At 35.8% G+C, this 15456-nt stretch overlaps 1 protein-coding gene across 1 annotated transcript in view; it reads right to left on the minus strand.

The window, feature by feature from the left end:
• Positions 1–8080, minus strand: part of SLC4A10 (solute carrier family 4, sodium bicarbonate transporter, member 10) — a 315078-nt gene extending 306998 nt beyond the window's left edge. Inside the window, exon 1 of the mRNA XM_006879486.1 lies at positions 8000–8080. Coding sequence (XP_006879548.1) covers positions 8000–8080 — 81 coding nt within the window. The remainder of the gene's footprint in view (positions 1–7999) is intronic.
• Between the last annotated feature and the right edge of the window lie 7376 nt (positions 8081–15456).

Consider the following 15456-nt stretch of genomic DNA (forward strand, 5'->3'; position numbering starts at 1 on the left):
TAACAAGAACAATAAACATTTTACATTAGCCATTCAATCCCTTTTTATGACATTGAAATAAATTTTAAAATGCAAAAAAGTAGATAGGAAGAGATGGTACAGACATGAAGCACATTTGATAATGGACTTCACTGGAGCCAGGTTCTATTGCCTTTTAGAAAGATTATCTTATTAATACATTTTTCTTATTTATATTCCATTATAATTTTTAAAAGGGTTAGAGGTAAAAAAGGATCACTTTTCTCTAAATGTTTTTATCTGATTTTTAAAAGAAACATGATCATGAAAAGAAAATGTTTTAATGTTTTAAATCAACTTAAGATCCACCGTTGCTCAAGGTTTCTTCCAGAAATGGATATATGATTCCAAAACGAGTATTAAAAATATGTTGATCATCTTTCACAGGTATAAATGACATCCCAGTGATTAATAAGAATCTCACAAGAATTTCTAGCAAAAGGCTTTTAAAGAATTACAGATGTTTAAAGGAATAGGCATGTTTTTGCAATGGTGAATAATGCTGCTATGAACATTGGTATACAAATCTCAGTTTGTCCCTCAGTTCTCATATTCTCTGGTATATTCCAAGTAATGGAACAGCTGGGTCATATGGAATTTTTATGTTCAGCTTTTTGAGGAATCACCAAACTGCCTTCCATAATGGTTGTACCATTTTATAATTCCATCAGCAATGTATAAGAGTTCCTTTCTCATCACATCCTCTCCAGCATCTATTACTTGCTGCCCTGTTAAACTTTGCCACTCTTAACTGGAGTGAGATGGTACCTCATTGTGGTTTTGATTAGCATCTCTCTTATTGCCAGTGCTTTGGAACATTTCTTCATGTGTCTGTTTTCCATTCTAATATCTTCCTCTGTGAAAATTCTTTCCATGTCTTTTGCCCATTTTGTAATTGGATTATCAGTCCTTTTCTTGTGGAGGCCCAGGAGTATTCTGTAAACATTTGTTAAGACTCTTGTCTGAGATGAAATTACTAAATGTTAATGGAAACAGACCAAATGTACAACCACAAACAAATGAATTGAGAAATTATGGTACATTCACATAATGGAATACTATGCAGCACGCAGGAGCAATAACTTTGTAAATTATTACCTAACTTGGCAGGGACTGGGGAGCATTATGTTGAATGAACTAACTCAGTCACATAAGGATAAATATTGTATAAAACTGTTATTGTAAAATGAGTATAAGGATCCAGGAGGGGTGGGAGAGGCTGGAAGCATAGGGATATGGATGTGTAGGGGGAAGAGGAGATTAATCACTGGGTTGTATAATTTGGGGGTGAGGGAAATTGAAAGAATTTGTTCAAATTTGTATTTTAATTTTGTAAGTAAACTAGTAGATAAAAAATAAAGGAATAGGCAGACTACATTCAATTAAATGGTCTTGTATTGTTCTGAAATTAAAGTCAGCAGTCCAGTTGTTTCATTTTCACTCTCCCTTGTGGAATTCCACGAGTTTTACTCCTGACTTATAGAAATGATGTACTAAATGAGAGTACTAAGTTCCAGTTTTTTACAATTCCTTTGCACAAATGACATCTTCCTGGATCTGATGTCAAAGGTCATATCCCAGTTCTCATATCGAAAGGAAATCTGATATTGGATGTTGTTCATCTTTTTTAAAAGAACTAATCTTTGGCACAGTAAATTGCTCAAGATAATTTGACAGAGTGACTGTCACAGGGGCTTAAGCATGAGGATGGTGCTAGTTCTCAACATCATTATGAGTCACACTCGATTCCACGATGCCTAACAACAACAACAACAGCAGCAGCAATTATCTTAAGCACTGAAGTGCTTTAAGTAGAAGATTTAAAGGTACTGTTATAAGTACTAGCAATGCTAACATACTTGCTAATTCCTAAGTGAACAAAGAGAAGACTTTATCTGACTTCCATGATTAGCAATAGCAATTTCTAGCTTCAATTTTCTCCAAGGTAGTATTTTTTTCCAAAAAATAACCATAGGAATAAAAATATTCATTGTATTAAAATGGTCTCAATAGATTATCCTTGGTCTAGGAAATGTCAAAAGCAAAGCCAAAGCTAAATCAGATTATCAACCAATAAAATAGAGTTTACATCAGGGACAAGCAGGAGGTCTCTTAGGACTTGAAATCTAGGACTTTCAAGTGGTTGTAGATAGGCTGAGAAATGTTCTGTGTGCAATTCTGATTGAGAAATTTATTAAAATCTTTCATTTTGCTTCTACCCCCTACCTTGACAACCAACTACTAAATCTACTCAGGAATTTAATTTTCATTTTCAAAGTCTCAAGAGGGTTAGAGCTCTGAAAATGACTTAGAATTAAGTACCGGGTTTTGTTTCGTTTGTGGTTTTGTTTTTTTTTTTTTTTTAGTTTTGGTTTTATTTTCCCAAGAAACAAGTAGAAATCCCCTAAGTTTATAAATCAAAAGGTAAATTTTAAAATTCTTTACTATTTGGGCCCGACAAATCTTCCTGGCAATGGTATGAATTAGGCTATTTTTTTTTCTGTCTCCTTATCTTTCTTTATTCTGTTTCCTTTTCCTGAAATGACCTTTCTCCAACCTGCAAGTCTCCGAAGTCTACCTCAGATGACACCTTTGCCTTCTTTTCCTAATTTCATACCTAGCCTACCTTCACTTCTCCCTACTCAGGAGTATCTGTCCACTAAACTTCAAGGAAATAATGCTCTCTTGTATTTAGTGCTTATGACTCACTACCTACAATGTTTTATAAGCAAAAATATATCTTGGTCTTAATATGTTTGTCCAATGCACACTGTACATGCTTGTTCTGATGAATTATATTATCCTGAAGTCCAGTTGACTTGTGTCAAGTTTAGAGAAATAGCTTCAGGTTGAGAAAAATCCACAAAAGAAAAACAGAGAAAGTCAGAGGTTTCATAAATTGTAACATTTAAGCATTCACATTTCACTCATATTTCAATATTACGTATTTGTTCACAGGGATGTATTGAGAATTTTAAAGTAGATAAAAGGCTTTTAAAGCTATAATCACCAGAGATTAAAATTAATGTATTCTATCAAATAAGAATTTTAATTATTTTATATATGTGTATACATATGGTATTGTATTCACAAGTTATTTTAGTCTTTCATCTAGGATAAAAATAATCATTAATAAATGTAGTTGGTAAAATGTTGTTGTTGTTGTTATGCGCCATTGAGTCACATAACAGCCCTGAAACCTGCTCTATCCTGTGCCAACTTTACTGTCTCTGACACAACTGCCCTCATTACCCCCGTCAGTGTATCAATCCATCTCATCAATGGCCTCTCTCTCTTTCTCCATCTCTTCACCCTTCCAAGCATGAAGTCCCTCTCCAAGGACCAGTCTCTTCTTACAACATGCCCAAAGTATGTCAGACAAAGCCTCAGAATCCTTGCCTCCAAGGAACAGGCTGGCTTCACCCTCTTTAAAACAAACCTGTTTATTCTCCTGGCAGTCCATAATATATTCAAAGTTGTATTTAACTCACAATGAAATATTTTTTCCTCCTGAACATCTTTGATCTTTCTTAAGGCATAGCAAGAAATATTTGATACTGCTATTCAACTTGTCTAAATTTCTAATGATCTTTCTGTCATGAAATGAAGTTGTGTGGATAATATATGAAGTAAAGGACCTACATACATAGAATACAAGTAAAAGCTTAAAACAACCAAGGAAACAGATGCAAAAAGCTTTCAACACAAAATGTTTTCATTAGAACCCCTAGTTGCATGGTATATTACCTACTGGGCTACTAATGGGAAAATGAGAGGCTCAAATCCATCAGCAGCTCTGAAGAGAATTAGGCAGTCAGTTTCCATAAAGATCAAGTTGACTCCATAAAGTAGGTTTCGTTTAATTAGTCAGTGAATATAGTGTTTGCAATATTCTAGGCACTCTTACGTATGTTTCATATACATTTATCTACTTAATTTTCACAATTCTAATATACCATGGTTATCCCTATGTTAATGAGGAAACTAAAACCCAGAAAAATTAAGAAACTTGCCCCAGGTCATATAGCTAGATAGTGGTATAATTAAAATTTGAACCCAGTCAATAGAACGCAAGTCCATATGTTTAATGAACACACTAAAAGTTCTTAATTTAGTTTGCTATTACAAGCCAAAATAAATTGCTCATCAACTTGTTATTTGTAAAATGAGTATAAGCAATGTGGGGTTTATTCAGGAAATATGTTGGATAGGTGGAGAGAGGCAAAAAATATCACACAATGCTAATCCAGGTTTAGTCCAGTAGTCTCAAGCCAGAATAACAAGGATAAATTCCTCAGTTAGTTGAAACAGCTTCTCAGTCAACAATTGGAAAGTCTAGGTTCAGTTCAGCAGCACAAACGAACCTCTGATTTCCTCAATGGTCCAGCACATTTTATCTCAGATCAGTTACAAGTAAGCTTGTCATTCAATCATCTGGCAAGCAAAACCTTTAACTGTGGTTCCATCTCCAAGGTTCCCCTGTTTATACATTGCCACATTTACTTCACAGCAGTGTCACAATCTCTTCACCCTCTCTCTAGTGTCTTCACAGTTCCTCCCACAGTGTGGAAAGTACTCTCTCTTATATTGGTCCCATAGCCATTGATAATTTGCAAAATTATATGTCCACAGTTAAGGTAGCTGGAGACCATGTTCCTTAGTGAACTATATGACAATAGATATCAAAGTCTATTTTCAGGGCTTCTGACACCATACTATTGCTCTAACTCTGCTGTGAACAGGGTATCTATGGGTCAGAAGCAATTTGAGGGCACCTTTCAAAAATAGGGATATAATAGGTACTTTGGAGGTACTATTGAGCTGCATTCTCCAGTTTGAGATTCAACAAGGCTTTCCATCTGTTCTACCCATCTCCCAAGCCCATCCCACCGCCAGTGATTTTCAATCTGCTTGTGAAAGGAGACAACAGTGTCCAGCTCTCCAGCTACCAGATAGTTAAGGCTACTTCCATAACTCCTCCCATCTCCCTTTTGTCAAAGTCTAAAGTGAATCCCATTTCCTTCATTTTATTCAAAGGGTTCTCCTTAATTTCCTAGTTAATAATGAACAATCTCACCCCTGTACTTTTTATTTCTAAAATGTAATCTTTCTAAGATCAAAACTGCATTGAAAGACAAGGAACTCATGAAATATAATACAAAATGGGTCACTCTGGAGGATATTATGCTGAGTGAAATATCTCAGTCACAAAAGGACAAATACTGCATAGTGCCACTGTTGTAAAATGGGACTGACATCGGGGTTAGGAGGAGACTGAGAAAGACGGGATAAATAATGTATACTGCATTGGAACAGATTAGGGAGATAATTGTTTAAAAGGGATATATGATTAGGTATTATTGTCATGACAGAAGTCTAGAGTGAAGGTTCCATAGTGGAGTGGATGTGGGGGGAGGGATTGTATAATAATTAAAGAATTTTTATTTTACTTTTCAAAGAGGAGGGAACTGGAGCGGGGGCAGGGAGAAAAGTGCAACAATGAATGAATGGAAATCCAAAGTCTCTGTAAACTTTCATTACAATTAATAATAAAAATTTTTTTAAACTTAAAAAAAAAATTCCATACTCTGAAACTTATTGTTCAGGTCACCAAGAGTGGAAATTGACTAGATTGAAGGTAACAAGTTGAAGTCTGGAATTAGACTAGATTGGCTGCATCCTAATTTTGAGTTGAGTTTTGCTCGTGCTTCCTGACACTGGGCTATGACATATAAAATATACAAAATATACAAAGCTATTTTATTGATTTTATTGATTCATAATTCATACTACTCTGGCACAACAATTTAGGCATTCTAAAATAATCTAATGTGTTGTAAGAAAATTATTTTCTATGATCCTTAAAACAGCAAACAGTATAGTGCAAACGATCACCATGATGCTTTTTAAGTGGATGAATTACTCAAATAGTTTCTTATAAGCAGCTTATATTTAGGAAGCTTTCCAATGTACTTAGGTTCACTATATGTAGGAATTTATTCCAATTCCACAGCTGTGGGTTTATGACATCTAATGAAATGCAAGTACTAAACAGTACAGAAAGAGACAACCATTGTAAAAAAATAATAATCATAATCATAATACCATCTATTACTGGAAGGTTTCCAATCAGTTTCAAGACCAAAAAAGGTCACGACCACCTTGCAGCACAAGAAAGAAATGTTGACATTACTTCTAAATGTCCACTGCACTGAAACCAGTTTTTACACTTTAATGAAATGGATTTTGACAAGGCACAAAGAGAGATCCCTCTCCAAGAGCTGACAATTCTAAGACAGTAATTTCTGTCCCTTTATAAAAATGATTAAGGTATCATTTAATTACCACTAAAAAGAAAGAGAAATACAAACCCTCTACAGTTTAGGGTTGGGTTTTGTTGTGCTTTTCTTCCCCTTTCTTTCTTTTGAAAAGGTCATAAATACAGTGAAAAAATAACAAAATGCTGGGAAACCAATACCTAGAGGAATCCCAAAAGGATGCCAAGAAACAGAATGTACTCATGGTGACTAATACATGCAAATACTGGAAATAAATTCTAACAGATTAAGCAGGTTTTGTACAACTGAAAGGTATATTCAAATTATTCCAAAACTAATCAAGCTTAAGTATATGGCACTCTTCCCTGCTAATAAGAATATAAGCTGGCTAAGCAGCCTGGATAACATATAAATTATAGCTAACATCAGTAGGCAGAATTCTTTCAATGTGTTTTTAATTAAAAAAGGAGAACTGACCCCTTAACTGAATCAATTCATTGCTGCATATTTTTACTTTATTATTTTGTTAAGTATATTCATTTTTAATAGCATATCATTTCACCCTGATGAGACATTAAATTCTAATCATGCTACATCATCATGAAGACAAAACTATCTATTGAGAAATTTGGAAACATTTAATCTCTTTTTGCTCATTTAATAAAGGCTGTCTGGCCAAGGATCTGACAAGTTCTCTAAAATTGAAGTAGACATATGTATAATATAAAAAATGTATTTTCTTGAAAATCTGAAGGTCAAACAAAGAGTTTCTTATCCAAGTATGTAATTCTAATGATATGTTACAGCAAACTAAAGCATTGTAACTCGACAGGTAAAAAAACAGGTTAGACTAAATGACAGCATTTCAGAAGAAAAAGATAAAATGCATTCAATTCCCTTGCTGTGAAAACCCTGCAGTTTACATGTTTAATTTAGTCAAATCTTCTGATCTTGAAAATTAAAGTAGGCAAATCCTTTTCTCTAGGTCAAAAAAATCTTAAACAAGCTTAAATGTCACACACTTTCTTTGTGCAAAACAGATTTATATTCTGTTTTCCTTTATAAGCAATTCCTTAGCCTGAGTAGATCTCTGTACTAAAAGCAACAAGAGCGTCAGTATTTCAATATATCTGAGAAAAATATTAAAACTAGTACTTTTTAAAACAACTCAGACACTGCAATCCAAATTTCAGAAAATAAGCTTATATACTAGAAGCTGATCAACATGATTCTACTTACAAAACTTTTATGCTACTGAATGTTGCAAAGGAATTAATATCTATATCAACGTAAAATAAATTGCAGATTCCAAAAATTACAATATGTAATTATCTGTAAGCAGCTCTTTATAACTAGCCTTCTCTCTGACCAATGTATTCTATTTTTATAATTCTAAATAAAATATAAAGTTTGAATTAATAGGAATTAATCTGCAAAAATGCTCTATCATCTCAAACCTTGCTTTTAATCATAAACACACTATTCCCTGAGTTGTTACATCTCAAAAAAGCTAAACACACATACATGCATACATTTCTAAAATTTATTTTATTTAGTTAATGCCTGTCTCTATAAGTATTACTTGTCAAGATATCCTGAAGAAAATTTGATGATAAACAATTGCATCAATTAATATATTCTAAATGTCTAATAACTAGGAAAAACATAATTCCAAAAATAGCTTCATAATTATGAAGTCATACCTGGTGACTTAGAGATTGAAAAGGCTCACAGGTTCCAGACTGCATGACCTCTCTATTTCCAGAAACCCCAAAAGATTGCATTTCCTGTTTTACAAAAGATAATCACAGCCATCTCTATCTCTCAGCATCTTCAGGACTAGTGAAGAAAACATCAAACAGCAAATCTCTCCATCAGTATTTGTTTAAGTCATCATCAAAACATCAAATCTCATATACTGTTTATCATTTCCCCTGTGCAGTTACAAACGCCACATATTAAGGGAACTGACACAGTTGTATTTGCTGATGCTGCTAATGCTGTCTGAAAACAGTAAGCTTACTGCTTAGAGCAATTCTGCATCATCCTGAAAGTAAGCCACATCCTTCAGGCTTCCCACTTCTGCTACTATAAAGATTCCACTTGCCAAAAAGAGGTTGGTCTGGGTGAAGAAGGAGCGTCCTTAAAAGTAAGCAGTATTCTACTTCACTAAATAGATGATGTGTCTACTTTTAAATCCATGTTCAAAGGTCAATTCTTAATTATTGGGCAGTTTTCTCTATACATGACCAAGCTTTAGTACAATGAATTAACAAGTAGAATAGTATTCTCATTTTTAAAAAAATCTTTCCTCCAAACTGTGTGCCTCATTACTTATCCAACTCATTAACTTTTAAGTCCCTAAAAGAGAATTTTTTGTTTTTAACAATGTTTGAAAATTGTCTATAAGATACAGATAAAGATTTTGTTAAGTCACATATTTACTTTTTTATTTTCACTTGGTCCAAAACTAAGATGCCTTTTATGTTGTTACCTAATGTTTTATTTAAAGAACTTAAAATGCAAAAGACAATGCATACTATTAAGTTAAAATGCTAGCTGGTTAAATCCAAGAATAATTTATGAAAGTAACTAACAGTTTTATTGTGAATTTTCATTGTGTCTTTGATTTATGCTCATCAAAGTTATAATGCTTTCTTTTCAACCAACACAATGGGGAAATATTAATTCATAATCTGATAATTAAGGACCAGTATCCTCTAAAGTTATAATTGGAGATCCTTTAGGTCTTTCATGTGACAAAATGCCTTATTTTAGAAATTACACCAAAAAGTGACTGAATTTTTGTCAATTTAACTCAATGCAAAATTGGGACAGGAAGCAAAATTTAACTCACTAAAATTAGGGCAGGAAATATATTGTATTTAGGGTAATGTCTTAAGCCTTAAAACAACTATCACTTTACGTTCATCCTGAATTAATGATGGCATTAACACTTTATTTATATACCTGTGAAGTAAACTAATTGAGATTTAATGATAGCTAAAGTGCAGCACAGAAAATACTGCAGGTAAAAGAAGACTAATAATAAATCAGTACAATTTCCCTTCTCCTACTCACAAAATTTGATGAGCATAATGGAATTTGGAAACAAGTCAAAATAGGCATTAAGAAATTGGAATTTTTAATAACCTAATATACACCATTTCTTTAGAGAAATTACTAACTCTGATTCTCCAATTTCCATATAATGTCACATACTTGGATAAAAAAATAAAAAGTAAACAAAAATTGTTTATCTATGAAGTATTTCCCTTTTAATTGTACTCAAAATTGGTGCTCATTCTTTAAAGTCCATGTTCTCAACAGGGCCTTCTTAAGTTCTACCTGTTCCTTTCTCTATATTCACCCATACTTTTGTATAGAAAATGAAAGCACCTCTTGGTGGTCTCGCAGCTTGTGGTAAGAAGCTGGGCTGCAATTCCAAAACCACGTGCTTTAAACCCACCAGCTGCTCCACGAGAGCAGGAAGGACAATCTTCGGGCCTGCAATTTACTGCCTCTAAAAACTCTTTGGAGTTGGTTGTGACTCGACAGAGTACAACACAATGTGCCAGATAAGGAGCCTTGGTAGCACGGTGATTAAGCGCTTGCCTGGTAACTGAAAGATCAGTGGTTACATATTACCAGCTGCTCCAAGAGAGAAAGACGTGGCATTGTGCTCCTATAAAGATTTTCAGACTTGGAAACTCTAAAGAGCAGTTCCACTCTGCCCTATGGACTCACTAAGAGTCAAAATTACTCGATAGCAGCGAATTTACACTTATTTGTCATACATTATATGCTAACAAAACAAAATCCACTGCTATAAAATCAATTGCAATTTATGGCAACCCTCTATCAGATTTCCAAGGTCCTAAATCTTAATGGAATACAATTGTTTTATGTTTCTCCTGCAGAGCACCTAGTGGACTTGAACCCTGATCTTTCTGTACTACATCACCAGGTTCTACACAGGTGCTAAGAATTCTGTGAGAAACAACACAAAACCTGCCATCATAGAAAGCAGAGAAATTAAAGTTGTGTGTTTTGTGATGATTAAACACACTGCCATGGGTTGATTCCTACTCATAATGACCGTGTGAGACACGGAAAAATTATGCATGTCTTGAAGTCAGTAAATGTTTACAAAAGCTAAGTGCATCAGATTTCTCCCTTGGAACAGGTGGTGTGTTTGAACTACTGACCTTTTGGGTAGCAGCCAAATGCTTTAGTCACTGTACTATAAGGGATTCCTTTTATATGACAGAAGAGTTTTTTAAAAGATAAAATAATAGCTGAGTATTGTACTGTACTCTAGATATCAGAAAGCCCCTCTCTATGGAAGTACCGTCAAATTTGGAAAGATCTTGAGTAAGTCATAGTCAAAGAACAGTAAAGAGAGTATGGTTATACTATAAAATGCAAGGAAGAAAGTGGGAAGAAGTTATGGTAGACACAATGGCCCAAAAATGGGAAACATCAGCGGTGACTTAGAGTATGGGTTTTATCTTTTTGGCAATTAAAGACGTGGCCAAAATAATAACTTCTGTAGTCATAGGTTAGCCTGGCTACAGTGTAGAGAATCAACTGAGTAAAACAAAAATAGAGGCAAAAAGACAGGTTGCTGTTGTTGTTGTTATTATGTTCCACCGAGTCACCTGAGACTCATAGCTACCCTATGTACAATAGTTCTGAATCCTGCCCTATCTTGAGCCAATCTCAGCTTCTTCCACACCTCTAATCCCATTACCCTAGTCATTGAGTCAATCCATCTCATCCAGGGCCTTCCTCACCTGCACTGTCCCTCCATTCTTTCAAGCATTATATCCTTCTCCAAGGACTGGTCCCTCCTAGACACATGCCCAAAGTATGTGAGATGGAGTTTAAAATCCTTGCCTCTAAGGAGCAGTTTGGTTTCACCCTCTCCAAGACAGTTCTGTTAGTTCTGTGGTAGTCCACTGTATGTTTAACACTCTTCTCCAGCACCACAAGTCAAAGTCATCAATTCTTCTTCTTTCATCCTTGGTCATTGTCCAGCTCTCAGATGATTGGCAAGTTATTGTGATGGCCATGGCCTGGATCAGGTGCACCTTAGTCTCCACACTGATATCGTTCCTCTTCAGTGCTATAGAGAGGTCCCTGACAGCAGATTTACCTAATGTAATTTTTCTTTTGATTTCCTGACTTCTGATGCCAAGAGTGATTATTGTGGAACCAAGCAAGCTGTAATTATTAACAATCTCAATCTCTTCTCCATCTCCATCTATCAAGATGAAGTCCAGGAGTGAGAATGTTTGTTTTCTTGATGTTGATCTTCAATCCATATTAAAGACTGCAGTTCTTGACTTTCTGCAGCAAATTCCTCAGGTCTTCCGTAGTTTCAGCAATCAACGTTGTGCCATCTGGATAAGGAAAGTTGTTAATGAGTCTTCCTCCAATCCTGATGCCACATTCTTCCTCATAAAGTCCAGACTTTCAAATGATCTATCTTTATATAGATTGAAAAGGTATGAAGGGAGAAGGGGAAGTAGGTAATGGTGTAACAATGAATTCTTTTTTTAAAAAAAAAAGTTAACTGTGGAGGAAGACGGGGTAAAATGTGCTACAATGAATGAATGAAAATCTAACTTCTCTGTAAATGTTCATTAAAATCACAATTAAAAGAAAATTGTATTTAAAAAAGATACAGAGATGAACCATGCAGTGTTTCCTTACAGACATGATGAGCCAAAGTGGTGACAGCAGGAACAGAAGACAATGAATTGACTCTAGATACACTTCTTGGTTAAAAGTGGTAGAGCTTGGAGATTCAAAGTGAAAGATGAGGAAAAGAGGAAAGTCAAGGTAGGTTCCTACTCTCATATATTCTTTTTTTTATAGACTTCATTCTGATGATCAAAAGTCTGTCATCACATGTCAGTGTATTGTTAATTATCCATTCCACATGCATATTTTTAATTTTTATAAACAAATCAGTCAGTCATGAAAAGGAAGAGCCATGCCTTACATTACTTCTGTGAACTTGCATAATACACTTGTCTTAATTAATCAAAGTTGACAAGTGAACAAATATGAAGAATAAACAGAAACATGAACTTTTATTCCAGGTACTTTGTTGTGGCATAATCACAAAGTTTCTTCTCATCAGTCTCTGGACGTTATTTATTAATAAGCATGTTGTATGTGCCACCGAGTCACTTGCGACTCAAACAACCCTATGTACAAGAGCCCTAAAGGCTGCTCTATCCTGTGCCAACCTCTCCATCTCTGACACACTCACTCCCACCACCCCACTCGCAGAATTGATCCATCTCATTGAGGGCCTCCCTCTCTTGTGTCGTCCCTCCACTCTCCCAAACATGATGTCCCTCTCCAAGGACCAGTCCCTCCTTGCAACATGCCCAGAGTATGTCAGACAAAGCTTCAGAGTCCTTGACTCCAAGGAGCATATAGATCCTAAATTTCCTCAGTGTTTTCTTGCTGCACAATTGATATTTTCACAATAAAAGTAACAAATCTGAGAAAAGCAGTTCTTAGTCACTCTACCAAGATTGTAAAGAAAGTTGCATATTTATTTTTGAGATTGTTAATAGTTATAGCTTGCTCAGCTCCACAATCAATGCTCTTGGCACCAGCAGTCAGGAATCAAGACAAATTTCATTAGATAAATCAGGGATTTATCTGTCAGGGATCTCTCTGGCATACTTAGAAGCAAAGATGTCAGTCTAGAGACTAAGGTGTGCCTTATCCAGGCCATGATCTTTGCAATTACTTGCTGTGCATCAGAGAGCTGGACAATGGCTAAGGATTACAGAAGAAAAATTGATGCTTTTGAGTCATGCTGGAGAAGAGTCTTGGACATACCCTGGACTACCAAAAAACAAATAGGTCTGTTTTGGAGAGGGTGAAACTAAATTTCTCCTTGGAAGCTAGGATTTTGAAGCTCCATTTTACATACTTTGGTCATGTGGCCAGGAGGGATTGATCCTTGGAGAACAACATCATGCTCTGAAGGGTGGAGGGACAACACAGAAGAGGCAGACCTAGATGAACCGGATTGATACAGTAACTAAGGCAATGGGGTTTGGTGTGTCAGTCAGTGAGACTAGCCCAGAATAGAACAGGCCTCAGAGCTACTGTACATAAGGTCTCTATGAGCTGCAGGTGACCCAACAGCACATAACAACTTAGCATGAGCTACCATATTCAAACAAAAACATTGTCTAGATGATTAATTAGTACTCTAGCCACAGTGACAAGTGAAGAGTAAGTATGTTGAATAAGGTTGGTTGCTATATTAATGACTAAACCCAGAATTCTTTTTCTAGTTGGTTTTTTTTTCTTCTTCTTTCTGGTCTGTTTAAAACTACCATGTCACTGCTTAGTCTAACATTCTCTAGAAATGTCCTATCCTATCATTTTATCAGGCACATCTGATCCAAGTCATGGTCTTCTCAGTTGCTTACTATGTATCTGAAAGTAGCCAATGACTATGGACAATATAAGAAGCATCGATTCTTTTGAGTTGTGGTGTGGAGAGATGAGTACCAAATATTCCATGGTCTTCAAAGAAAACAAACAGATCTGGCTTGGGTAAAGTGAAACCAGCTCCTTGGAAGCTTTGCCTCATATACTTTGGGCATGTTGTTAGGAGGGGTCAGTCCTTGGAGAACATCAAGCTTGGAAATGTGGAGGGTCAGCATAAGAGAGGCAGACCCTTGCCAAGATGGTTTGACACAGTGACTATAGCGATGGACTCAAGTATGTCTGCGATGACGAGGATGACACAGGGTAGGACACAGGTTTCAGATTCATTCTTCATAGGTTTGCTATGAGTAATGGCAGACTTGACCACAAATACAAGCTCATTTAATAACATTCAAAGTCTAACCCCATTAGACCTTTCCAATTTTTGTAACAATCTTTCCTTTACTTATATCATACTCCACCTAACTCTACATAATCATTATGCACTTTTTTACTATTATTAAATTTTATTAGTTTTAATGAACATTTACAGAGATTTTGGGTTTTCATTCCTTTATTGTTGCACTGTTTTCTCTACCCTCCTCCCCAGTTCATTCTTCTCCCCCCCCCCGAATGTCTGTTTTAATTGTCCAATTGCCACAGTGCTTGTCAAAGCCAGTTCTGATTAATCTCCTTTGTCAGTGTGTCCTTTGCCATTCCCTATCACTCCTCCCTGAGAGAGACTTCACCCTGAGTCATAAGGAAAAGGGGATGGCGTATTCTCTTAGCTACTTCCTGCTGAAAAGGGACGCTGTGGGTTTCAGGGTGAAGATCTTCTCTCACTACTCTAAAGGGACCCTTTGGCAGTAGGAAACACATAGACTATTATGGAGATTGATTTTGGAATTTAGATGCACTGTTATTAATTGTCCTTAGCCGTACATGTTCATATCCTTGAAGATGTATCATGGAGGTGTTGCAACCTAGAAGACACAAATTTAACTAACAAGTTAAAAGTACATGAGTCAAAAATTAACAAGCAATAATATTCCGAGTAGAGGTTCTAGTAGTGGCACAAATCAAGTTACAGAGGGAAGGTGGTTCTTACAATAAAAGGCCTATAGACTAGCACTTTGTCTATTATAGTGTACAGGTTAGGAACCACAAGATGTAGAGGCTCAGCTATGTCATTTATGCTTCTTAAGGGCTGGAGCAAATTCCATCTACCACTGGGCTGTTTTACAACTCGGAAGTTCACATGCAAGGTAGAGGTGAAGTAAGGAACTGCTTATGAGGTTTTCCATCCATTCCAACAACTAAGAGATAGTGAGAAGAGTTGGGACCTCAGAAGGCTTTTAGGACCAATTAGTAGGCTCTGTGTCCAGGAGAAAATGAATATACTTACCAGTAAGGTCTCTCATTTTGTTCATGCAATTACAGGGGTTTCTGGTGGCTTAGAGGTAAACAGTTGCACTGCCAACTCAAAGGCAGGCAGTTTGAATCCACTAGCTGGTCCATGGGAGAAAGATGAGCAGTCTCCTCCTGTGTAATTTGCAGCCTCTGAAAGCTCACTGGAGGGTCAGCTAAGAGTTGACTGGGACTCAATAACACATAACAGCAAGCATGTCTGGTTCTAATTGGTTCAGATACAATTAATAACTATTGTACATTTTACAAATTAGATCTCAAT

Source organism: Elephantulus edwardii, unplaced genomic scaffold (assembly GCF_000299155.1).
Source record: "Elephantulus edwardii isolate Elephantulus edwardi_28Jun2011 unplaced genomic scaffold, EleEdw1.0 scaffold00003, whole genome shotgun sequence".
NCBI classification, from domain to species: Eukaryota; Metazoa; Chordata; class Mammalia; order Macroscelidea; family Macroscelididae; genus Elephantulus; species Elephantulus edwardii.